Genomic DNA, 25,366 nt, shown 5'->3' with positions numbered 1-25,366 from the left:
GGGGTGCAGGGTGAGACACACACACATATATATATACAGTGGTGCCTTGGATTACGAGCATAATTCGTTCCCGGACTCTACTTGTAATCCAAATCCACTCTTAAACCAAAGCAAATTTTCCCATAAGAAGTTATAGAAATACAGACAATTGGTTCATCACCCCAAAAATAATGATTTAATATTCTGAATAAAATGTAAAACAAATGAAACAAACATTCAGAAACAGCAGAATCTGTGATATTATAAGTTACAGTAATGGAGAGGATGGGAAACACAAGGTCTGACAGAGACTGCAGGGAGCAGGAAGGAATGAGCAGGGCAGATGTGGGCACATACATGCAGCACTCTCTGTCCGGGGAGAGAGGGGTTACAGCTATGAAGAGATTACCTCCACAGTCCTGTCCCCTGATGTAAGCCCCAGCCTGAACTGGATCTGCTATGATTTGGAAGGTGAGGGAGATTTCCTGGGTCAGAATACAGGGCTGTAGACCCCGCTGTGCAGATCATGCCCCTCCCCCACTCCCCCTCCCACACAGTACAGGGAGCTCTTAAACCAAAGCAATGCTCTTAAACCAAGTCACAATTTAAAAAAAACTGTGAGCTCTTAAACCAAAACATTCTTAAACCAAGTTACTCTTAAACCAAGGTACCACTGTATATAACTTATTTAGGGGTGCAGGGTGACACACACACACACACATATATATATATATATATATATATATATATATATATCTTATATAGGGGTGCAGGGTGACATATATATATGTTATATAGGGGTGCAGGGTGACATATATATACCTTATATAGGGGTGCAGGGTGACATATATATATATACCTTATATAGGGGTGCAGGGTGACACACACACACATATATATATATATAACTTATATAGGGGTGCAGGGTGACACACACACACATATATATATATATATACCTTATATAGGGGTGCAGGGTGACACACACACACACATATATATATATATATAACTTATATAGGGGTGCAGGGTGACACACACACATATATATATATATATATATATATATATATATATAACTTATATAGGGGTGCAGTGTGACAGACACACACACATATATATATATATATATATATATATATATATATATATATATATAACTTATATAGGGGTGCAGGGTGACACATATATATGTCACCCTGCAGCCGCTATCACTGTTCATAGGTCAGGAAGCTGGTGGATAAGAGTCGGGAAGCCTGGGTGGCCGGGGTCGGAATGTACTCATCAGCCGCAGCCCTTTGTCCCCGTCCGTTACCTCAGGTGAACAATTAATATAAATGGAGCTGCGTTAACTATTTTCCTCAGGATTCGTGGGAATGAAGAAATCCAAAGGGTCAAAGTGCAACCCGAGCAAGGCGACTTCTCTATATAACCCGAGGAAGGAGACTTCTCTGTATAACCCGAGCAAGGCAACTTGTGTCCTGAGAGGCTGGAGTTAGCGGCTCCACCATGGTGTCTCCCGGCCACCTCCCCGGCCACCTCACAGCCGCACTATTAGTCCTATCTGGACTGATCTGTCAGCTGGGGGAGCCCGTGAGGACCCGACAGAGAAGAGACGTCAGCTCCGACCAGTAAGTGATGGAGATAGCATGAGCTATTGCTCTCTGTTATCAGCCACCTGAGGGTCTGTAACCGCTGTCCTATACAAGCTGCGCTGGCCCTTTAAATAAAACAATAGTGGCACTACAAATCCCAGCAAATCTCCTGGCTCCAGCTGTGGTGGATGGCGTGTTATATTATTCCGTGTCCCCTCCGATCATTGATCTGTATAGGATATAATAAGACGATCCTGTATGTTATCTCTCCTAGGCCGCGGATGGCGTCTCATGATGGAAATCTGATATTTATCGTCAGCGAAACCAAGAACATCGAGTTCAGAACCAGCAACTATGGGAGGATAAAGATGAACGACGAGGACGTGACCGAGCTCCTCTCCCAGGTACTTCTGTATAAAACGCTCCAGATAAATACTGGAAGACTATAGAAGTAAATTACAAATCTGTATAACTTTCTGACACCAGTTGATTTGAAAGAAAACATTTTGGTGGAGTTCCCCTTTAATATTAGCATTTACATGCTGCGGATACCACTGCTCTGATTCTGGGACTGGAAATGTTATAGTTGGGTCTGCTGTGAGAGTTGGTTAAGGTGCAATCTGTTATGGTGGTGCTATGGTTGGCTCTGTTAGGTTGGTGCTATGGTTGGCTCTGTTATTGTGGTGCTATGGTTGGCTCTGTTATGGTAGTGCTATGGTTGGCTCTGTTATGGTGGTGCTATGGTTGGCTCTGTTATGGTGGTGCTGTGGTTGTCTCTGTTATGGGGGTGCTGTGGTTGGCTCTGTTATGGGGGTGCTATGGTTGGCTCTGTTATGGTGGTGCTATGGTTGGCTCTGTTATGGTGGTGCTATGGTTGGCTCTGTTATGGTGGTGCTATAGTTGGCTATGTTATGGTGGTGTTGTGGTTGGCTCTGTTATGGGGGTGCTATGGTTGGCTCTGTTATGGTGGTGCTATGGTTGGCTCTGTTATGGTAGTGCTGTTGTTGGCTCTGTTATGGTGGTGCTGTGGTTGGTTGTGTTATGGTGGTGCTATGGTTGGCTCTGTTATGGTGGTGCTGTGGTTGGCTCTGTTATGGTGGTGCTATGGTTGGCTCTGTTATGGTGGTGCTCTGGTTGGTTCTTTTATGGTGGTGCTATGGTTGGCTCTGTTATGGTGGTGCTGTGGTTGGCTCTGTTATGGTGGTGCTCTGGTTGGTTCTGTTATGGTAGTGCTGTGGATTGTTCTGTTATGGTAGTGCTGTGGATTGTTCTGTTATGGTGGTGCTGTGGTTGGCTCTGTTATGGTGGTGCTATGGTTGGCTCTGTTATGGTGGTGCTGTGGTTGGCTCTGTTATGGTGGTGCTATGGTTGGCTCTGTTATGGTGGTGCTATGGTTGGCTCTGTTATGGTGGTGCTTTGGTTGGCTCTGCTATGGTGGTGCTATGGTTGGCTCTGTTATGGTGATGCTTTGGTTGGCTCTGCTATGGTGGTGCTATGGTTTGCTCTGTTATGGGGGTGCTATGGTTGGCTCTGTTATAGGGGTTCTATGGTTGGCTCTGTTATGGGGGTGCTATGGTTTGCTCTGTTATGGTAGTGCTATGGTTGGCTCTGTTATGGTGGTGCTGTGGTTGTCTCTGTTATGGGGGTTCTATGGTTGGCTCTGTTATGGTGGTGCTATGGTTTGCTCTGTTATGGGGGTGGTATGGTTGGCTCCGGTATGGTGGTGCTGTGGTTGTCTCTGTTATGGTGGTGCTGTGGTTGGCTCTGTTATGGTAGTGCTATGGTTTGCTCTGTTATGGGGGTGGTATGGTTGGCTCCGGTATGGTGGTGCTGTGGTTGGCTCTTTTATGGTGGTGCTATGGTTGGCTCTGTTAGGTTGGTGCTATGGTTGGCTCTGTTATGGTGGTGCTGTGGTTGTCTCTGTTATGGTGGTGCTGTTGTTGGCTCTGTTATGGTGGTGCTATGGTTGGCTCTGTTATGGTAGTGTTATGGTTGGCTGTTATGGTGGTGCTGTGGTTGGCTCTGTTATGGTGGTATTGTGGTTGGCTCTGTTATGGTGGTGCTGGTGTTGGCTCTGTTATGGTGGTGCTGTGGTGTTCTCTGTTATGGGGCTGCTATGGTTGGTTCTGTTATAGTGGTGCTGTGGTTGGCTCTGTTATGGTGGTGCTGTGGTTGGCTCTGTTATGGTGGTGCTGTGTTTGGTTCTGTTATGGTGGTGCTATGGTTGGCTCTGTTATGGTGGTGCTGTTGTTGGCTCTGTTATGGTGGTGCTGTTGTTGGCTATGTTATGGTGGTGTTGTGGTTGGCTCTGTTATGGTAGTGCTATGGTTGGTTCTGTTATGGTGGTGCTATGGTTGGCTCTGTTATGGTGGTGCTGTGGTTGGCTCTGTTACGGTGGTGCTGTGGTTGGCTCTGTTATGGTGGTGCTGTGGATTGTTCTGTTATGGTGGTGCTATGGTTGGCTCTGTTATGGTGGTGCTGTTGTTGGCTCTGTTATGGTAGTGCTATGGTTGGTTCTGTTATGGGGGTGCTATGGTTGGCTCTGTTAGGTTGGTGCTATGGTTGGCTCTGTTATGGTAGTGCTATGGTTGGCTCTGTTATGGTGGTGCTATGGTTGGCTCTGTTATGGTGGTGCTATAGTTGGCTCTGTTATGGTGATGCTATGGTTGGCTCTGTTAGGTTGGTGCTATGGTTGGCTCTGTTATGGTAGTGCTATGGTTGGCTCTGTTATGGTGGTGCTATGGTTGGCTCTGTTATGGTGGTGCTATGATTGGCTCTGTTATGGTAGTGCTATGGTTGGCTCTGTTATGGTGGAGCTATGGTTGGCACTGTTATGCTGGTGCTATGGTTGGCTCTGTTATGATGGTGCTATGGTTGGCTCTGTTATGGTGGTGCTGGTGTTGGCTCTGTTATGGTGGTGCTATGGTTGGCTCTGTTATGGGGGTGCTATGGTTGGCTCTGTTATGGTGGTGCTGGTGTTGGCTCTGTTATGGTGGTGCTATGATTGGTTCTGTTATGGTGGTGCTACGGTTGGCTCTGTTATAGTGGTGTTGTGGTTGGTTGTGTTATGGTGGTGCTATGGTTGGCTCTTTTATGGTGGTGCTATGGTTGGCTCTGTGTGGTGGTGCTGGTGTTGGCTCTGTTATGGGGGTGCTATGGTTGGCTCTGTTATGGTGGTGCTGGTGTTGGCTCTGTTATGGAAGTGCTATGGTTGGCTCTGTTATGGGGGTGCTATGGTTGGCTCTGTTATGGTGGTGCTGGTGTTGGCTCTGTTATGGTAGTGCTATGGTTGGCTCTGTTATGGGGGTGCTATGGTTGGCTCTGTTATGGTGGTGCTGTGGTTGGCTCTGTTATGGTGTTGCTATGGTTTGCTCTGTTATGGTGGTGCTGTTGTTGGCTCTGTTATGGTGGTGCTATGGTTTGCTCTGTTATGGTAGTGCTGTGGTTGGCTCTGTTATGGTGGTGCTGTGGTTGGTTGTGTTATGGTGGTGCTATGGTTGGCTCTGTTATGGGGGTGTTATGGTTGGTTCTGTTATGGTGATGCTGTGGTTTGCTCTGTTATGGTGGTGCTGTGGTTGGCTCTGTTATGGGGGTGCTATGGTTTGCTCTGTTATGGGGGTGCTATGGTTGGCTCTGTTATAGGGGTTCTATGGTTGGCTCTGTTATGGGGGTGCTATGGTTTGCTCTGTTATGGTAGTGCTATGGTTGTCTCTGTTATGGTGGTGCTGTGGTTGTCTCTGTTATGGGGGTTCTATGGTTGGCTCTGTTATGGGGGTGCTATGGTTTGCTCTGTTATGGGGGTGGTATGGTTGGCTCCGGTATGGTGGTGCTGTGGTTGTCTCTGTTATGGTGGTGCTGTGGTTGGCTCTGTTATGGTAGTGCTATGGTTTGCTCTGTTATGGGGGTGCTATGGTTGGCTCCGGTATGGTGGTGCTGTGGTTGGCTCTGTTATGGTGGTGCTATGGCTGGCTCTGTTATGGTGGTGCTGTTGTTGGCTCTTTTATGGTGGTGCTATGGTTGGTTCTGTTATGGGGGGGCTGTGGTTGGCTCTGTTATGGTGGTGCTGTTGTTGGCTATGTTATGGTGGTATTGTGGTTGGCTCTGTTATGGTAGTGCTACGGTTGGCTCTGTTATGGTGGTGCTGTGGTGTTCTCTGTTATGGTGGTGCTATGGCTGGCTCTGTTATGGTGGTGATGTGGTTGGCTCTGTTATGGTGGTGCTGTGGTTGGCTCTGTTATGGTGGTGCTGTGTTTGGTTCTGTTATGGTGGTGCTGTTGTTGGCTCTGTTATGGTGGTGCTGTTGTTGGCCATGTTATGGTGGTGTTGTGGTTGGCTCTGTTATGGTAGTGCTATGGTTGGTTCTGTTATGGTGGTGCTATGGTTGGCTCTGTTATGGTGGTGCTGTGGTTGGCTCTGTTACGGTGGTGCTGTGGTTGGCTCTGTTATGGTGGTGCTGTGGATTGTTCTGTTATGGTGGTGCTATGGTTGGCTCTGTTATGGTGGTGCTGTTGTTGGCTCTGTTATGGTAGTGCTATGGTTGGCTCTGTTATGGGGGTGCTATGGTTGGCTCTGTTAGGTTGGTGCTATGGTTGGCTCTGTTATGGTAGTGCTATGGTTGGCTCTGTTATGGTGGTGCTATGGTTGGCTCTGTTATGGTGGTGCTATGGTTGGCTCTGTTATGGTGGTGCTATGGTTGGCTCTGTTAGGTTGGTGCTATGGTTGGCTCTGTTATGGTAGTGCTATGGTTGGCTCTGTTATGGTGGTGCTATGGTTGGCTCTGTTATGGTGGTGCTATGGTTTGCTCTGTTATGGTGGTGCTATGGTTGGCTCTGTTATGGTGGTGCTATGGTTGGCTCTGTTCGGTTGGTGCTATGGTTGGCTCTGTTATGGTAGTGCTATGGTTGGCTCTGTTATGGTGGTGCTATGGTTGGCTCTGTTATGGTGGTGCTATGGTTGGCTCTGTTATGGTGGTGCTGGTGTTGGCTCTGTTATGGTGGTGCTATGGTTGGCTCTGTTATGGGGGTGCTATGGTTGGCTCTGTTATGGTGGTGCTGGTGTTGGCTCTGTTATGGTGGTGCTATGGTTGGTTCTGTTATGGTGGTGCTACGGTTGGCTCTGTTATGGTGGTGTTGTGGTTGGTTGTGTTATGGTGGTGCTATGGTTGGCTCTGTTATGGTGGTGCTATGGTTGGCTCTGTGTGGTGGTGCTGGTGTTGGCTCTGTTATGGGGGTGCTATGGTTGGCTCTGTTATGGTGGTGCTGGTGTTGGCTCTGTTATGGTAGTGCTATGGTTGGCTCTGTTATGGGGGTGCTATGGTTGGCTCTGTTACGGTGGTGCTGGTGTTGGCTCTGTTATGGTAGTGCTATGGTTGGCTCTGTTATGGGGGTGCTATGGTTGGCTCTGTTGTGGTGGTGCTGTTGTTGGCTCTGTTATGGTAGTGCTATGGTTGGTTGTGTTATGGGGGTGCTATGGTTGGCTCTGTTATGGTGGTGCTGTGGTTGGCTCTGTTATGGTGTTGCTATGGTTTGCTCTGTTATGGTGTTGCTGTTGTTGGCTCTGTTATGGTGGTGCTATGGTTTGCTCTGTTATGGTAGTGCTGTGGTTGGCTCTGTTATGGTGGTGCTGTGGTTGGTTGTGTTATGGGGGTGCTATGGTTGGCTCTGTTATAGTGGTGCTGTTGTTTGCTCTGTTATGGTGGTGCTGTGTTTGGCTCTGTTATGGTGGTGCTGTGGTTGGCTCTGTTATGGTGGTGCTGTTGTTTGCTCTGGTATGGTAGTGCTATGGTTGGCTCTGTTATGGTGGTGCTGTTGTTGGCTCTGGTATGGTAGTGCTATGGTTGGCTCTGTTATGGTGGTGCTATGGTTGGCTCTGTTATGGTGGTGCTATGGTTGGCTCTGGTATGGTAGTGCTATGGTTGGCTCTGTTATGGTAGTGCTATGGTTGGCTCTGTTATGGTAGTGCTATGGTTGGCTCTGTTATGGTGGTGCTATGGTTGGCTCTGGTATGGTAGTGCTATGGTTGGCTCTGTTATGGTAGTGCTATGGTTGGCTCTGTTATGGGGGTACTATGGTTGGCTCTGTTATGGTGGTGCTGTTGTTTGCTTTGTTATGGTGGTGCTGTGGTTGGCTCTGTTATGGTGGTGCTATGGTTGGCTCTGTTATGGTGGTGCTGTGGTTGGCTCTGTTATGGTGGTGCTATGGTTGGCTCTGTTATGGTGGTGCTATGGTTGGCTCTGTTATGGTGGTGCTATGGTTGGCTCTGTTATGGTGGTGCTATGGTTGGCTCTGTTATGGTGGTGCTATGGTTGGCTCTGTTATGGTGGTGCTGTTGTTTGCTTTGTTATGGTGGTGCTATGGTTGGCTCTGTTATGGTGGTGCTGTTGTTGGCTCTGTTATGGTGGTGCTGTTGTTGGCTCTGGTATGGTAGTACTATGGTTGGCTCTGTTATGGTGGTGCTATTGTTGGCTCTGTTATGGTGGTGCTATATTTGGCTTTGTTATGGTGGTGCTATGGTTGGCTCTGTTATGGTGGTGCTGTGGTTGGCTCTGTTATGGTGGTGCTATGGTTGGCTCTGGTATGGTGGTGCTGTGGTTGGCTCTGTTATGGTGGTGCTATGGTTGGCTCTGGTATGGTGGTGCTATGGTTGGTTGTGTTATGGGGGTGCTGTCTCTTAAAGGGATATTTTCTGGTTTAAACTAGTATCTTTCCTTGACTAATGGTGCGTTTACACAGAGAGATTTATCTGACAGATTTTTTAAGCCAAAGCCAGGAACAGAGTATAAAGAGGGAACAGTTCATAAAGGAAAGACTGAGATTTCTCCTGTTTTCAAATCCATTCCCGGCTTTGGCTTCCAAAATCTGTCAGATAAATCTCTCTGTGTAATAAGGGAAAGTCCAGCTCTCTCTGCTCCCTACCAACCTTCCCTCCCCTTAATAAACACTCCGACACCTTGCTGGAAGGAAAAGCCGCAGCAACAATATAAATAACATATAAATAACTCTCTGTTTTATTAAAGGGGTCGGCCACTTTATAGTAAAATTGTTCAGTGTACAGTATTAGTAAGTGTACTCACTGTATATACTGACAGCAGCTCCCTGTACTCACTGTATATACTGACAGCAGCTCCCTGTACTCACTGTATATACTGACAGCAGCTCCCTGTGTACTCACTGTATATACTGACAGCAGCTCCCTGTACTCACTGTATATACTGACAGCAGCTCCCTGTGTACTCACTGTATATACTGACAGCAGCTCCCTGAGTACTCACTGTATATACTGACAGCAGCTCCCTGTGTACTCACTGTATATACTGACAGCAGCTCCCTGTACTCACTGTATATACTGACAGCAGCTCCCTGTACTCACTGTATATACTGACAGCAGCTCCCTGTACTCACTGTATATACTGACAGCAGCTCCCTGTACTCACTGTATATACTGACAGCAGCTCCCTGTGTACTCACTGTATATACTGACAGCAGCTCCCTGTGTACTCACTGTATATACTGACAGCAGCTCCCTGAGTACTCACTGTATATACTGACAGCAGCTCCCTGTGTACTCACTGTATATACTGACAGCAGCTCCCTGTACTCACTGTATATACTGACAGCAGCTCCCTGTGTACTCACTGTATATACTGACAGCAGCTCCCTGTGTACTCACTGTATATACTGACAGCAGCTCCCTGTGTACTCACTGTATATACTGACAGCAGCTCCCTGTACTCACTGTATATACTGACAGCGGCTCCCTGTGTACTCACTGTATACTGACAGCGGCTCCCTGTGTACTCACTGTATATACTGACAGCAGCTCCCTGTGTACTCACTGTATATACTGACAGCAGCTCCCTGTGTACTCACTGTATATACTGACAGCGGCTCCCTGTGTACTCACTGTATATACTGACAGCAGCTCCCTGTGTACTGACTGTATATACTGACAGCAGCTCCCTGTGTACTCACTGTATATACTGACAGCCGCTCCCTGTACTCACTGTATATACTGACAGCAGCTCCCTGTACTCACTGTATATACTGACAGCAGCTCCCTGTACTCACTGTGTATACTGACAGCAGCTCCCTGTGTACTCACTGTATATACTGACAGCAGCTCCCCGTGTACTGACTGTATATACTGACAGCAGCTCCCTGTGTACTCACTGTATATACTGACAGCAGCTCCCTGTACTCACTGTATATACTGACAGCAGCTCCCTGTGTACTCACTGTATATACTGACAGCAGCTCCCTGTACTCACTGTATATACTGACAGCAGCTCCCTGTACTCACTGTATATACTGACAGCAGCTCCCCGTGTACTCACTGTATATACTGACAGCAGCTCCCTGTGTACTCACTGTATATACTGACAGCGGCTCCCTGTGTACTCACTGTATATACTGACAGCGGCTCCCTGTGTACTCACTGTATATACTGACAGCAGCTCCCTGTGTACTCACTGTATATACTGACATCAGCTCCCTGTATGCAGTGAGTACACAGGGAGCTGCTGTCAGTATATACAGTGAGTACACAGGGAGCCGCTGTCAGTATATACAGTGAGTACAGGGAGCTGCTGTCAGTATATACAGTGAGTACACAGGGAGCCGCTGTCAGTATATACAGTGAGTACACAGGGAGCCGCTGTCAGTATATACAGTGAGTACACAGGGAGCTGCTGTCAGTATATACAGTGAGTACACAGGGAGCTGCTGTCAGTATATACAGTGAGTACACGGGGAGCTGCTGTCAGTATATACAGTGAGTACACAGGGAGCCGCTGTCAGTATATACAGTGAGTACACAGGGAGCTGCTGTCAGTATATACAGTGAGTACACAGGGAGCCGCTGTCAGTATATACAGTGAGTACACAGGGAGCTGCTGTCAGTATATACAGTGAGTACAGGGAGCCGCTGTCAGTATATACAGTGAGTACACAGGGAGCCGCTGTCATTATATACAGTGAGTACAGGGAGCCGCTGTCAGTATATACAGTGAGTACACAGGGAGCTGCTGTCAGTATATACAGTAAGTACAGGGAGCCGCTGTCAGTATATACAGTGAGTACAGGGAGCTGCTGTCAGTATACACAGTGAGTACAGGGAGCTGATGTCAGTATATACAGTGAGTACAGGGAGCGGCTGTCAGTATATACAGTCAGTACACAGGGAGCCGCTGTCAGTATATACAGTGAGTACACAGGGAGCTGCTGTCAGTATATACAGTGAGTACACAGGGAGCTGCTGTCAGTATATACAGTAAGTACAGGGAGCTGCTGTCAGTATAGACAGTGAGTACACAGGGAGCTGCTGTCAGTATATACAGTGAGTACAGGGAGCCGCTGTCAGTATAGACAGTGAGTACACAGGGAGCTGCTGTCAGTATATACAGTAAGTACAGGGAGCTGCTGTCAGTATATACAGTGAGTACACAGGGAGCTGCTGTCAGTATATACAGTGAGTACACAGGGAGCTGCTGTCAGTATATACAGTTAGTACACAGGGAGCTGCTGTCAGTATATACAATGAGTACACAGGGAGCTGCTGTCAGTATATACAATGAGTACACAGGGAGCTGCTGTCAGTATATACAGTGAGTACACAGGGAGCTGCTGTCAGTATATACAGTGAGTACACAGGGAGCCGCTGTCAGTATATACAGTGAGTACACAGGGAGCTGCTGTCAGTATATACAGTGAGTACACAGGGAGCCGCTGTCAGTATATACAGTGAGTACAGGGAGCTGCTGTCAGTATATACAGTGAGTACAGGGAGCTGCTGTCAGTATATACAGTGAGTACACAGGGAGCTGCTGTCAGTATATACAATGAGTACACAGGGAGCTGCTGTCAGTATATACAGTGAGTACACAGGGAGCTGCTGTCAGTATATACAGTGAGTACACAGGGAGCTGCTGTCAGTATATACAGTGAGTACAGGGAGCTGCTGTCAGTATATACAGTGAGTACACAGGGAGCTGATGTCAGTATATACAGTGAGTACAGGGAGCTGCTGTCAGTATATACAGTGAGTACACAGGGAGCTGCTGTCAGTATATACAGTGAGTACACAGGGAGCTGATGTCAGTATATACAGTGAGTACACAGGGAGCTGATGTCAGTATATACAGTGAGTACACAGGGAGCCGCTGTCAGTATATACTGTGAGTACACAGAGAGCTGCTGTCAGTATATACAGTGAGTACAGGGAGCTGATGTCAGTATATACAGTGAGTACAGGGAGCTGCTGTCAGTATATACAGTGAGTAAAGGGAGCTGCTGTCAGTATATACAATGAGTACACAGGGAGCTGCTGTCAGTATATACAGTGAGTACACAGGGAGCTGCTGTCAGTATATACAGTGAGTACAGGGAGCTGCTGTCAGTATATACAGTGAGTACACAGGGAGCTGATGTCAGTATATACAGTGAGTACAGGGAGCTGCTGTCAGTATATACAGTGAGTACACAGGGAGCTGTTGTCAGTATATACAGTGAGTACACAGGGAGCTGATGTCAGTATATACAGTGAGTACAGGGAGCTGCTGTCAGTATACACAGTGAGTACAGGGAGCTGCTGTCAGTATATACAGTGAGTACAGGGAGCTGATGTCAGTATATACAGTGAGTACACAGGGAGCTGCTGTCAGTATATACAGTGAGTACACAGGGAGCTGCTGTCAGTATATACAGTGAGTACACAGGGAGCTGATGTCAGTATATACAGTGAGTACACAGGGAGCTGATGTCAGTATATACAGTGAGTACACAGGGAGCCGCTGTCAGTATATACAGTGAGTACACAGGGAGCTGATGTCAGTATATACAGTGAGTACACAGGGAGCTGATGTCAGTATATACAGTGAGTACAGGGAGCTGCTGTCAGTATATACAGGGAGTACAGGGAGCTGCTGTCAGTATATACAGTGAGTACACAGGGAGCTGATGTCAGTATATACAGTGAGTACACAGGGAGCTGCTGTCAGTATATACAGTGAGTACACAAGGAGCTGCTGTCAGTATATACAGTGAGTACACAGGGAGCTGCTGTCAGTATATACAGTGAGTACACAGGGAGCTGCTGTCAGTATATACAGTGAGTACACAGGGAGCTGATGTCAGTATATACAGTGAGTACAGGGAGCTGCTGTCAGTATATACAGTGAGTACACAGGGAGCTGCTGTCAGTATATACAGTGAGTACACAGGGAGCTGCTGTCAGTATATACAGTGAGTACACAGGGAGCCGCTGTCAGTATATACAGTGAGTACACAGGGAGCTGATGTCAGTATATACAGTGAGTACACAGGGAGCTGATGTCAGTATATACAGTGAGTACAGGGAGCTGCTGTCAGTATATACAGTGAGAACACTTACTAATACTTTGTACTGACCTATTTTACTATAAAGTGGCCGACCCCTTTAACATTTGTTCACATAAATATATATATATAACTGTGGGAGGGGTACTTGAAGGCATCCCACATCACAACACCATTACTATAATAACACACTAGGGGTCCCCACTTTTCCTCCGGCCGCTGTCACCTAACCTGAAGGCACCCACCGGGAGACCTACCCAACCACCCCGGGGACCAAACTATAGCTGGGTAACACCGCAGCCCCAGAACATTGTATACCGTAACAGGTATAGGAGGAGAATGCATCACTCCTCCCCAATCCGCAGAATTATCCAATTGCCAAAGCCTTCAACCTACCCCCCCCCCCCCCCCACACACACACACACACTCTTCAGCCGCTGCCACTTCTCCACCTTTGTGATGCTACATCCCCTATCAGCCTTGTCTGGTGTTATAAATCTGCCCTGGTCATGTGATACACACGGTGCAGGACACAGATCACATCACCTCTCCTGTTTTTTCCAAGAAACGTAATAAATTGCAGACCTTGGCGTAATGCCGTTTACTGATTCATTCACTGATAGATCAGGTTACAGTGTCTGCAGATAACGTTTATTAGTTTAGAAATCAACACTTGTATGTAAACTCATCGGCCAGCTGGCAGCATGGCCAACGCTATCAGGATATTATTATCACGCGGCACAGATAAGGCCGGCACCACCGGCGGTATAATCGTGTGTATATAATATATCATCATGTGTTGGCTCCTGAGTGTTTCTATCACTTTCCGCTGACATGTGATACAGTAATTGTCTCTTCTCCAAGGCTCCTGGGTCCTAGTGCTAAATCTATAAATAAGTCCCCCCAACTATGTGAACCCCACATAGCTACCCCCTTGTCTCCAACCCTTTACCCTTGACTTAAAGGGTTTCTGTCATTAGAGATATGTCAAAAGGTTTATTAAAGTGACAGGAACACTTTAACGTTGTAATGGTGAAACACCATCTTGATCGCTGGTTTTGCCACATATTATATTCTGGTATCTGAAAAAGATGGCCTCAATGTGTACTGAGATGGGGCCTCATCATCCTGTGCTGTCTCAGCATCTCCCCCGCCTCTCCCTCTGTACTGAGATGGGGCATCATCATCCTGTGCTGTCTCAGCATCTCCCCCGCCTCTCCCTCTGTACTGAGATGGGGCATCATCATTATCCTGTGCTGTCTCAGCATCTCCCCCGCCTCTCCCTCTGTACTGAGATGGGGCATCATCATCCTGTGCTGTCTCAGCATCTCCCCCGCCTCTCCCTCTGTACTGAGATGGGGCCTCATCATCCTGTGCTGTCTCAGCATCTCCCCGTCTTTCCCTCTGTACTGAGATGGGGCATCATCATCATCCTGTGCTGTCTCAGCATCTCCCCCGCCTTTCCCTCTGTACTGAGATGGGGCCTCATCATCCTGTGCAGTCTCAGCATCTCCCCCGCCTCTCCCTCTGTACTGAGATGGGGTATCATCATCCTGTGGTGTCTCAGCATCTCCCCCGCCTCTCCCTCTGTACTGAGATGGGGCATCATCATCCTGTGCTGTCTCAGCATCTCACCCGCCCCTCCCTCTGTACTGAGATGGGGCATCATCATCCTGTGCTGTCTCAGCATCTCCCCCGCTCCTCCCTCTGTACTGAGATGGGGTATCATCATCATCCTGTGCTGTCTCAGCATCTCCCCGCCTCTCCCTCTGTACTGAGATGGGGCATCATCATCATCCTGTGCTGTCTCAGCATCTCCCCCGCCTCTCCCTCTGTACTGAGATGGGGCATCATCATCCTGTGCTGTCTCAGCATCTCCCCCGCTCCTCCCTCTGTACTGAGATGGGGTATCATCATCATCCTGTGCTGTCTCAGCATCTCCCCCGCTCCTCCCTCTGTACTGAGATGGGGCATCATCATCCTGTGCTGTCTCAGCATCTCCCCCGCCCCTCCCTCTGTACTGAGATGGGGCATCATCCTGTGCTGTCTCAGCATCTCCCCCGCCTCTCCCTCTGTACTGAGATGGGGCATCATCATCATCCTGTGCTGTCTCAGCATCTCCCCCGCCTCTCCCTCTGTACTGAGATGGGGCATCATCATCCTGTGCTGTCTCAGCATCTCCCCCGCCTCTCCCTCTGTACTGAGATGGGGCCTCATCATCCTGTGCTGTCTCAGCATCTCCCCCGCCTCTCCCTCTGTACTGAGATGGGGCATCATCATCCTGTGCTGTCTCAGCATCTCCCCCCGCCTCTCCCTCTGTACTGAGATGGGGCATCATCATCATCCTGTGCTGTCTCAGCATCTCCCCCGCCTCTCCCTCTGTACTGAGATGGGGCATCATCATCCTGTGCTGTCTCAGCATCTCCCCCGCCTCTCCCTCTGTACTGAGATGGGGCATCATCATCCTGTGCTGTCTCAGCATCTCCCCCGCCTCTCCCTCTGTACTGAGATGGGGCATCATCATCCTGTGCTGTCTCAGCATCTCCCCCGCTCCTCCCTCTGTACTGAGATGGGGCATCATCATCCTGTGCTGTCTCAGCATCTCCCCCGCCTCTCCCTCTGTACTGAGATGGGGCATCATCATCCTGTGCTGTCTCAGCATCTCCCCCGCCTCTCCCTCTGTACTGAGATGGGGTATCATCATCCTGTGCTGTCTCAGCATCTCCCCCGCCTCTCCCTCTGTACTGAGATGGGGTATCATCATCATCCTGTGCTGTCTCAGCATCTCCCCCGCCTCTCCTCTGTACTGAGATGGGGCATCATCATCCTGTGCTGTCTCAGCATCTCCCCGCCTCTCCCTCTGTACTGAGATGGGGCATCATCATCCTGTGCTGTCTCAGCATCTCCCCCGCTCCTCCCTCTGTACTGAGATGGGGCATCATCATCTTGTGCTGTCTCAGCATCTCCCCCGCTCCTCCCTCTGTACTGAGATGGGGCATCATCATCTTGTGCTGTCTCAGCATCTCCCCCGCCTCTCCCTCTGTACTGAGATGGGGCATCATCATCATCCTGTGCTGTCTCAGCATCTCCCCCGCCTCTCCCTCTGTACTGAGATTTGGCCTCATCATCCTGTGCTGTCTCAGCATCTCCCCCGCTCCTCCCTTTGTACTGAGATGGGGCATCATCCTGTGCTGTCTCAGCATCTCCCCCGCCTCTCCCTCTGTACTGAGATGGGGTATCATCATCCTGTGCTGTCTCAGCATCTCCCCCGCTCCTCCCTCTGTACTGAGATGGGGCATCATCATCCTGTGCTGTCTCAGCATCTCCCCTGCCTCTCCCTCTGTACTGAGATGGGGCATCATCATCCTGTGCTGTCTCAGCATCTCCCCTGCCTCTCCCTCTGTACTGAGATGGGGCATCATCATCCTGTGCTGTCTCAGCATCTCCCCCGCTCCTCCCTCTGTACTGAGATGGGGCTATCATCATCCTGTGCTGTCTCACCATATCCCCGCCTCTCCCTCTGTACGAGATGGGGCATCATCATCCTGTGCTGTCTCCGCATCTCCCCCGCCTCTCCCTCTGTACTGAGATGGGGCATCATCATCCTGTGCTGTCTCAGCATCTCCCCCGCCTCTCCCTCTGTACTGAGATGGGGCATCATCATCCTGTGCTGTCTCAGCATCTCCCCCGCACCTCCCTCTGTACTGAGATGGGGCATCATCATCCTGTGCTGTCTCAGCATCTCCCCCGCCTCTCCCTCTGTACTGAGATGGGGCATCATCATCCTGTGCTGTCTCAGCATCTCCCCCGCTCCTCCCTCTGTACTGAGATGGGGCATCATCATCCTGTGCTGTCTCAGCATCTCCCCCGCCTCTCCCTCTGTACTGAGATGGGGCATCATCATCCTGTGCTGTCTCAGCATCTCCCCCGCCTCTCCCTCTGTACTGAGATGGGGCATCATCATCCTGTGCTGTCTCAGCATCTCCCCCGCTCCTCCCTCTGTACTGAGATGGGGTATCATCATCATCCTGTGCTGTCTCAGCATCTCCCCCGCTCCTCCCTCTGTACTGAGATGGGGTATCATCATCATCCTGTGCTGTCTCAGCATCTCCCCCGCCTCTCCCTCTGTACTGAGATGGGGCATCCATCATCCTGTGCTGTCTCAGCATCTCCCCCTGCCTCTCCCCTCTGTACTGAGATGGGGTATCATCATCCTGTGCTGTCTCAGCATCTCCCCCGCCTCTCCCTCTGTACTGAGATGGGGCATCATCATCTTGTGCTGTCTCAGCATCTCCCCCGCTCCTCCCTCTGTACTGAGATGGGGCATCATCATCCTGTGCTGTCTCAGCATCTCCCCCGCCTCTCCCTCTGTGCTGAGATGGGGCATCATCATCCTGTGCTGTCTCAGCATCTCCCCCGCCTCTCCCTCTGTACTGAGATGGGGCATCATCATCCTGTGCTGTCTCAGCATCTCCTCCGCTCCTCCCTCTGTACTGAGATGGGGTATCATCATCCTGTGCTGTCTCAGCATCTCCCCCGCTCCTCCCTCTGTACTGAGATGGGGCATCATCATCCTGTGCTGTCTCAGCATCTCCCCCGCTCCTCCCTCTGTACTGAGATGGGGCCTCATCATCCTGTGCCGTCTCAGCATCTCCCCCGCCTCTCCCTCTGTACTGAGATGGGGCCTCATCATCATCCTGTGCTGTCTCATCATCTCCCCCGCTCCTCCCTCTGTACTGCGATGGGGCATCATCATCCTGTGCTGTCTCAGCATCTCCCCCGCCTCTCCCTCTGTACTGAGATGGGGTATCATCATCCTGTGCTGTCTCAGCATCTCCCCCGCCTCTCCCTCTGTACTGAGATGGGGCATCATCATCCTGTGCTGTCTCAGCATCTCCCCCGCCTCTCCCTCTGTACTGAGATGGGGTATCATCATCCTGTGCTGTCTCAGCATCTCCCCCGCCTTTCCCTCTGTACTGAGATGGGGTATCATCATCCTGTGCTGTCTCAGCATCTCCCCTGCCTCTCCCTCTGTAATGAGATGGGGCATCATCATCCTGTGCTGTCTCAGCATCTCCCCCGCTCCTCCCTCTGTACTGAGATGGGGCATCATCATCATCCTGTGCTGTCTCAGCATCTCCCCCGCTCCTCCCTCTGTACTGAGATGGGGTATCATCATCCTGTGCTGTCTCAGCATCTCCCCCGCCTCTCCCTCTGTACTGAGATGGGTTATCATCATCCTGTGCTGTCTCAGCATCTCCCCCGCCTCTCCCTCTGTACTGAGATGGGGCATCATCATCCTGTGCTGTCTCAGCATCTCCCCCGCCTCTCCCTCTGTACTGAGATGGGGCCTCATCATCCTGTGCTGTCTCAGCATCTCCCCCGCCTCTCCCTCTGTACTGAGATGGGGCATCATCATCCTGTGCTGTCTCAGCATCTCCCCCGCCTCTCCCTCTGTACTGAGATGGGGCATCATCATCCTGTGCTGTCTCAGCATCTCCCCTGCCTCTCCCTCTGTACTGAGATGGGGCATCATCATCCTGTGCTGTCTCAGCATCTCCCCCGCCTCTCCCTCTGTACTGAGATGGGGCATCATCATCCTGTGCTGTCTCAGCATCTCCCCCGCCTCTCCCTCTGTACTGAGATGGGGCATCATCATCCTGTGCTGTCTCAGCATCTCCCCCGCTCCTCCCTCTGTACTGAGATGGGGCATCATCATCATCCTGTGCTGTCTCAGCATCTCCCCCGCTCCTCCCTCTGTACTGAGATGGGGCATCATCATCCTGTGCTGTCTCAGCATCTCCCCCGCCTCTCCCTCTGTACTGAGATGGGGTATCATCATCATCCTGTGCTGTCTCAGCATCTCCCCCGCACCTCCCTCTGTACTGAGATGGGGCATCATCATCCTGTGCTGTCTCAGCATCTCCCCCGCTCCTCCCTCTGTACTGAGATGGGGCATCATCATCCTGTGCTGTCTCAGCATCTTCCCCCCGCTCCTCCCTCTGTACTGAGATGGGGCATCATCATCCTGTGCTGTCTCAACATCTCCCCCGCCTCTCCCTCTGTACTGAGATGGGGAATCATCATCCTGTGCTGTCTCAGCATCTCCCCCGCCTCTCCCTCTGTACTGAGATGGGGCATCATCATCCTGTGCTGTCTCAGCATCTCCCCCGCTCCTCCCTCTGTACTGAGATGGGGCATCATCATCCTGTGCTGTCTCAGCATCTCCCCCGCTCCTCCCTCTGTACTGAGATGGGGCATCATCATCCTGTGCTGTCTCAGCATCTCCCCCGCCTCCTCCCTCTGTACTGAGATGGGGTATCATCATCCTGTGCTGTCTCAGCATCTCCCCCGCTCTCCCTCTGTACTGAGATGGGGCATCATCATCCTGTGCTGTCTCAGCATCTCCCCCGCTCCTCCCTCTGTACTGAGATGGTGTAATCATCATCCTGTGCTGTCTCAGCATCTCCCCCGCTCCTCCCTCCTGTACTGATGATGGGGTATATCAATCATCCTGTGCTGTGCTCAGCATCTCCCCCGCCTCCTCCCTTCTGTACTGAGATGGGGCATCATATCCTCCTTGTGCTGTCTCAGCATCTCCCCCGCTCCCTCCCTCTGTACTGAGATGGGGTATCATCATCCTGTGCTGTCTCAGCATCTCCCCCGCCTCTCCCTCTGTACTGAGATGGGGCATCATCATCCTGTGCTGTCTCAGCATCTCCCCCGCCTCTCCCTCTGTACTGAGATGGGGCATCATCATCCTGTGCTGTCTCAGCATCTCCCCCGCCTCTCCCTCTGTACTGAGATGGGGCATCATCATCATCCTGTGCTGTCTCAGCATCTCCCCCGCCTCTCCCTCTGTACTGAGATGGGGCATCATCATCCTGTGCTGTCTCAGCATCTCCCCCGCCTCTCCCTCTGTACTGAGATGGGGCATCATCATCCTGTGCTGTCTCAGCATCTCCCCCGCCTCTCCCTCTGTACTGAGATGGGGCTATCATCATCCTGTGCTGTCTCAGCATCTCCCCCGCCTCTCCCTCTGTACTGAGATGGGGCATCATCATCCTGTGCTGTCTCAGCATCTCCCCCGCTCCTCCCTCTGTACTGAGATGGGGCATCATCATCCTGTGCTGTCTCAGCATCTCCCCCGCCTCTCCCCTCTGTACTGAGATGTGGGCATCATCATCCTGTGCTGTCTCAGCATCTCCCCCGCCTCTCCCTCTGTACTGAGATGGGGCATCATCATCCTGTGCTGTCTCAGCAATCTCCCCCGCCTCTCCCTCTGTACTGAGATGGGGCATCATCATCCTGTGCTGTCTCAGCATCTCCCCCGCCTCTCCCTCTGTACTGAGATGGGGCATCATCTATCCTGTGCTGTCTCAGCATCTCCCCCCGCCTCTCCCTCTGTACTGAGATGGGGCATCATCATCCTGTGCTGTCTCAGCATCTCCCCCGCTCCTCCCTCTGTACTGAGATGGGGCATCATCATCCTGTGCTGTCTCAGCATCTCCCCCGCCTCTCCCTCTGTACTGAGATGGGGCATCATCATCCTGTGCTGTCTCAGCATCTCCCCCGCCTCCTCCCTCTTGTACTGAGATGGGGCTATCATCATCCTGTGCTGTCTCAGCATCTCCCCCGCCTTCCCTCTGTACTGAGATGGGGCATCATCATCATCCTGTGCTGTCTCAGCATCTCCCCCGCCTCTCCCTCTGTACTGCGATGGCGGCATCATCATCATCCTGTGTCTGTCTGACAGCATTCTCCCCTGCCTCTCCCTCTGTACTGCGATGCGGGCAATCAATCATCCTGTGCTGTCTCAGGCATCTCCCCCGCCCTTTCCCTCTGCTACTGAGATGGGGCATAATCATCCTGTTGCTGGTCTCAGGCATCTCCCCCGCTCATCCTCCCTCGTTACCCCTGAGATGGGGCATTTCATCATCCTGTCGCTGTTTCCAGAATCCTGTCCCCGCCTCTCTCCTCTTTACTGAGATGGGATTATCATCAATCTTGTGCTGTCATCAGCATCTGCCCCCGCCTCTCCCCTCTGTACTGAGATGGGGGCATCACTCATCATCCTGTGCTGTCTCAGGCATCTTCCCCGCCTCTCCCTCTGTACTGATGATGGTGGCATCATCATCATCCTGTGCTGTCTCAGCATCTCCCTGCCTCTCCCTCTGTACTGAGATGGGGCATCATCATCCTGTGCTGTCTCAGCATCTCCCCCGCCTCTCCCTCTGTACTGAGATGGGCATCATCATCCTGTGCTGTCTCAGCATCTCCCCTGCCTCTCCCTCTGTACTGAGATGGGGCATCATCATCCTGTGCTGTCTCAGCATCTCCCCCGCCTCTTCCCTCTGTACTGAGATGGGGCATCATCATCCTGTGCTGTCTCAGCATCTCCCCCGCCTCTCCCTCTGTACTGAGATGGGGCATCATCATCATCCTGTGCTGTCCTCAGCATCCTCCCCTGCCTCTCCCTCTGTACTGAGACGGGGCATCATCATCCTGTGCTGTCTCAGCATCTCCCCCGCCTCTCCCTCTGTACTGAGATGGGGCATCATCATCATCCTGTGCTGTCTCAGCATCTCCCCCGCCTCTCCCTCTGTACTGAGTCGGGGCATCATCATCCTGTGCTGTCTCAGCATCTCCCCTGCCTCTCCCTCTGTACTTAGATGGGGCATCATCATCCTGTGCTGTCTCAGCATCTCCCCCGCCTCTCCCTCTGTACTGAGATGGGGCATCATCATCCTGTGCTGTCTCAGCATCTCCCCCGCTCCTCCCTCTGTACTGAGATGGGGTATCATCATCCTGTGCTGTCTCAGCATCTCCCCCGCCTCTCCCTCTGTACTGAGATGGGGCATCATCATCCTGTGCTGTCTCAGCATCTCCCCCGCCTCTCCCTCTGTACTGAGATCGGGCATCATCATCCTGTGCTGTCTCAGCATCTCCCCCGCCTCTCCCTCTGTACTGAGATGGGGCATCATCATCATCCTGTGCTGTCTCAGCATCTCCCCCGCCTCTCCCTCTGTACTGAGATGGGGCATCATCATCCTGTGCTGTCTCAGCATCTCCCCCGCCTCTCCCTCTGTACTGAGATGGGGTATCATCATCCTGTGCTGTCTCAGCATCTCCCCTGCCTCTCCCTCTGTACTGAGATGGGGCCTCATCATCCTGTGCTGTCTCAGCATCTCCCCCGCCTCTCCCTCTGTACTGAGATGGGGATATCATCATCCCTGTGCTGTCTCAGCATCTCCCCCGCCTCTCCCTCTGTACTGAGATGGGGCATCATCATCCTGTTGCTGTCTCAGCCTCTCCCCCGCTCCTCCCTCGGTACTGAGATGGGGCACATCATCCTGTGCTGTCTCAGCATCTCCCCGCCTTTCCCTCTGTACTGAGATGGGGCATCATCATCCTGTGCTGTCTCAGCATCTCCCTGCCTCTCCCTCTGTACTGAGATGGGGCATCATCATCCCTGTGCTGTCTCAGCATCTCCCCCGCCTCTCCCTCTGTACTGAGATGGTGCATCATCATCCTGTGCTTCTCAGCATCTCCCCCGCCTCTCCTCTGTACTAGATGGGGCTCATCATCATCCTGTGCTGTCTCAGCATCTCCCCTGCCTCTCCCTCTGTACTGAGACGGGGCATCATCATCCTGTGCTGTCTCAGCATCTCCCCCGCCTCTCCCTCTGTACTGAGATGGGGCATCATCATCATCCTGTGCTGTCTCAGCATCTCCCCCGCCCCTCCCTCTGTACTGAGATGGGGCATCATCATCCTGTGCTGTCTCAGCATCTCCCCCGCCTCTCCCTCTGTACTGAGATGGGGCATCATCATCATCCTGTGCTGTCTCAGCATCTCCCCCGCCTCTCCCTCTGTACTGAGATGGGATATCATCATCCTGTGCTGTCTCAGCATCTCCCCCGCCTCTCCCTCTGTACTGAGATGGGGCATCATCATCCTGTGCTGTCTCAGCATCTCCCCCGCCTCTCCCTCTGTACTGAGATGGGGCATCATCATCCTGTGCTGTCTCAGCATCTCCCCCGCTCCTCCCTCTGTACTGAGATGGGGCATCATCATCCTGTGCTGTCTCAGCATCTCCCCCGCCTCCTCCCTCTGTACTGAGATGGGGTATCATCATCATCCTGTGCTGTCTCAGCATCCTCCCCCGCCTCTCCCTCTGTACTGAGATGGCGGTCATCATCATCCTGTGCTGTCTCAGCATCTCCCCCGCTCCTCCCTCTGTACTGAGATGGGGCTATCATCATCCTGTGCTGTCTCAGCATCTCCCCCGCTCCTCCCTCTGTACTGAGATGGGGCATCATCATCCTGTGCTGTCTCAGCATCTCCCCCGCTCCTCCCTCTGTACTGAGATGGGGCATCATCATCATCCTGTGCTGTCTCAGCATCTCCCCCGCTCCTCCCTCTGTACTGAGATGGGGCCTCATCATCCTGTGCTGTCTCAGCATCTCCCCCGCCTCTCCCTCTGTACTGAGATGGGGTATCATCATCATCCTGTGCTGTCTCAGCATCTCCCCCGCACCTCCCTCTGTACTGAGATGGGGCATCATCATCCTGTGCTGTCTCAGCATCTCCCCCGCTCCTCCCTCTGTACTGAGATGGGGCATCATCATCCTGTGCTGTCTCAGCATCTTCCCCGCTCCTCCCTCTGTACTGAGATGGGGCATCATCATCCTGTGCTGTCTCAACATCTCCCCCGCCTCTCCCTCTGTACTGAGATGGGGAATCATCATCCTGTGCTGTCTCAGCATCTCCCCCGCCTCTCCCTCTGTACTGAGATGGGGCATCATCATCCTGTGCTGTCTCAGCATCTCCCCCGCTCCTCCCTCTGTACTGAGATGGGGCATCATCATCCTGTGCTGTCTCAGCATCTCCCCCGCTCCTCCCTCTGTACTAAGATGGGGCATCATCATCCTGTGCTGTCTCAGCATCTCCCCCGCCTCTCCCTCTGTACTGAGTCGGGGCATCATCATCCTGTGCTGTCTCAGCATCTCCCCCGCTCCTCCCTCTGTACTGAGATGGGGCATCATCATCCTGTGCTGTCTCAGCATCTCCCCCGCTCCTCCCTCTGTACTGAGATGGGGTATCATCATCCTGTGCTGTCTCAGCATCTCCCCCGCTCCTCCCTCTGTACTGAGATGGGGCATCATCATCCTGTGCTGTCTCAGCATCTCCCCCGCTCCTCCCTCTGTACTGAGATGGGGTATCATCATCCTGTGCTGTCTCAGCATCTCCCCCCAGCTCCTCCCTCTGTACTGAGATGGGGTATCATCATCCTGTGCTGTCTCAGCATCTCCCCCGCTCCTCCCTCTGTACTGAGATGGGGCATCATCATCCTGTGCTGTCTCAGCATCTCCCCCCGCTCTCCCTCTGTACTGAAGATGGGGTATCATCATCCTGTGCTGTCTCAGCATCTCCCCCGCCTCTCCCTCTGTACTGAGATGGGGTATCATCATCCTGTGCTGTCTCAGCATCTCCCCCATGCCTCTCCCTCTGTACTGAGATGGGGCATCATCATCCTCCTGTGCTGTCTCAGCATCCTCCCCCGCCTCTCCCTCTGTACTGAGATGGGCATCATCATCATCCTGTGCTGTCTCAGCATCTCCCCCGCCTCTCCCTCTGTACTGAGATGGGGGCAATCATCATCCTGTGCTGTCTCAGCATCTCCCCCGCCTCTCCCTCTGTACTGAGATGGGGCATCATCATCCTGTGCTGTCTCAGCATCTCCCCCGCCTCATCCCTCTGTACTGAGATGGGGTATCATCATCCTGTGCTGTCTCAGCATCTCCCCCGCCTCTCCCTTCTGTACTGAGATGGGGCATTCATCATCCCTGTGCTGTCTCCAGCAATCTCCCCTCTCGCTCCTCTCCCTCTGTAACTGGAGATCGTGGCATTCATCATCCTGTGCTGTCTCAGCATCTACCCCCGCCTCCTCCCTCTGTACTGTGATGATGCCGGCATCATCATTCATCCTGTGCTGTCTCAGCCATTCTTTGCCCCCGCCTCTCCTCTCTGTACTGAGAATGGGGCATGTCATCATCCTGTGCTGTTCATCAGCATCTCCCCCGCCTCTCCCTCATGTACTGAGAATGGGGCTATCATTCATCCTGTGCTTGCTCTCAGCTATCTCCCCCTGCCTATCTCCCTTCTGTACTGAGCTGGGGGCACTCATCATCCTGTGCTGTCTCAGCATCTCCCCCGTCCTCTCGCTCTGTACTGAGATGGGGCATCATCATCCTGTGCTGTCTCAGCATCTCCCCCGTCCTTCCCTCTGTACTGAGATGGGCATCATCATCCTGTGCTGGTCTCAGCATCTCCCGCCGTCTCCGCTGTACTGAGATGGGGCAATCATCATCCTGTGCTGTCTCAGCATCTCCCCGCTCCTCCCTCTGTACTGAGATGGGGTATCATCATCCTGTGCTGTCCTCAGCATCTCCCCCCGCCT

General features: G+C 51.8%; 1 protein-coding gene across 1 annotated transcript in view; it reads left to right on the top strand.

Moving 5' to 3' along the window:
• The first annotated feature begins 1,424 nt into the window (after positions 1 to 1,424).
• The window catches only part of CUBN (cubilin), a 304,407-nt gene continuing 280,465 nt past the window's right edge, over positions 1,425 to 25,366 (top strand). Inside the window, exons 1-2 of the mRNA XM_069959738.1 lie at positions 1,425 to 1,610; positions 1,849 to 1,978. Coding sequence (XP_069815839.1) covers positions 1,489 to 1,610; positions 1,849 to 1,978 — 252 coding nt within the window. The 5' untranslated portion in view covers positions 1,425 to 1,488. The remainder of the gene's footprint in view (positions 1,611 to 1,848; positions 1,979 to 25,366) is intronic.

The sequence above is a fragment of the Dendropsophus ebraccatus genome, chromosome 2, assembly GCF_027789765.1.
Source record: "Dendropsophus ebraccatus isolate aDenEbr1 chromosome 2, aDenEbr1.pat, whole genome shotgun sequence".
Classification (NCBI taxonomy): domain Eukaryota; kingdom Metazoa; phylum Chordata; class Amphibia; order Anura; family Hylidae; genus Dendropsophus; species Dendropsophus ebraccatus.
This window is presented reverse-complemented; position numbering and strand designations above follow the sequence as displayed.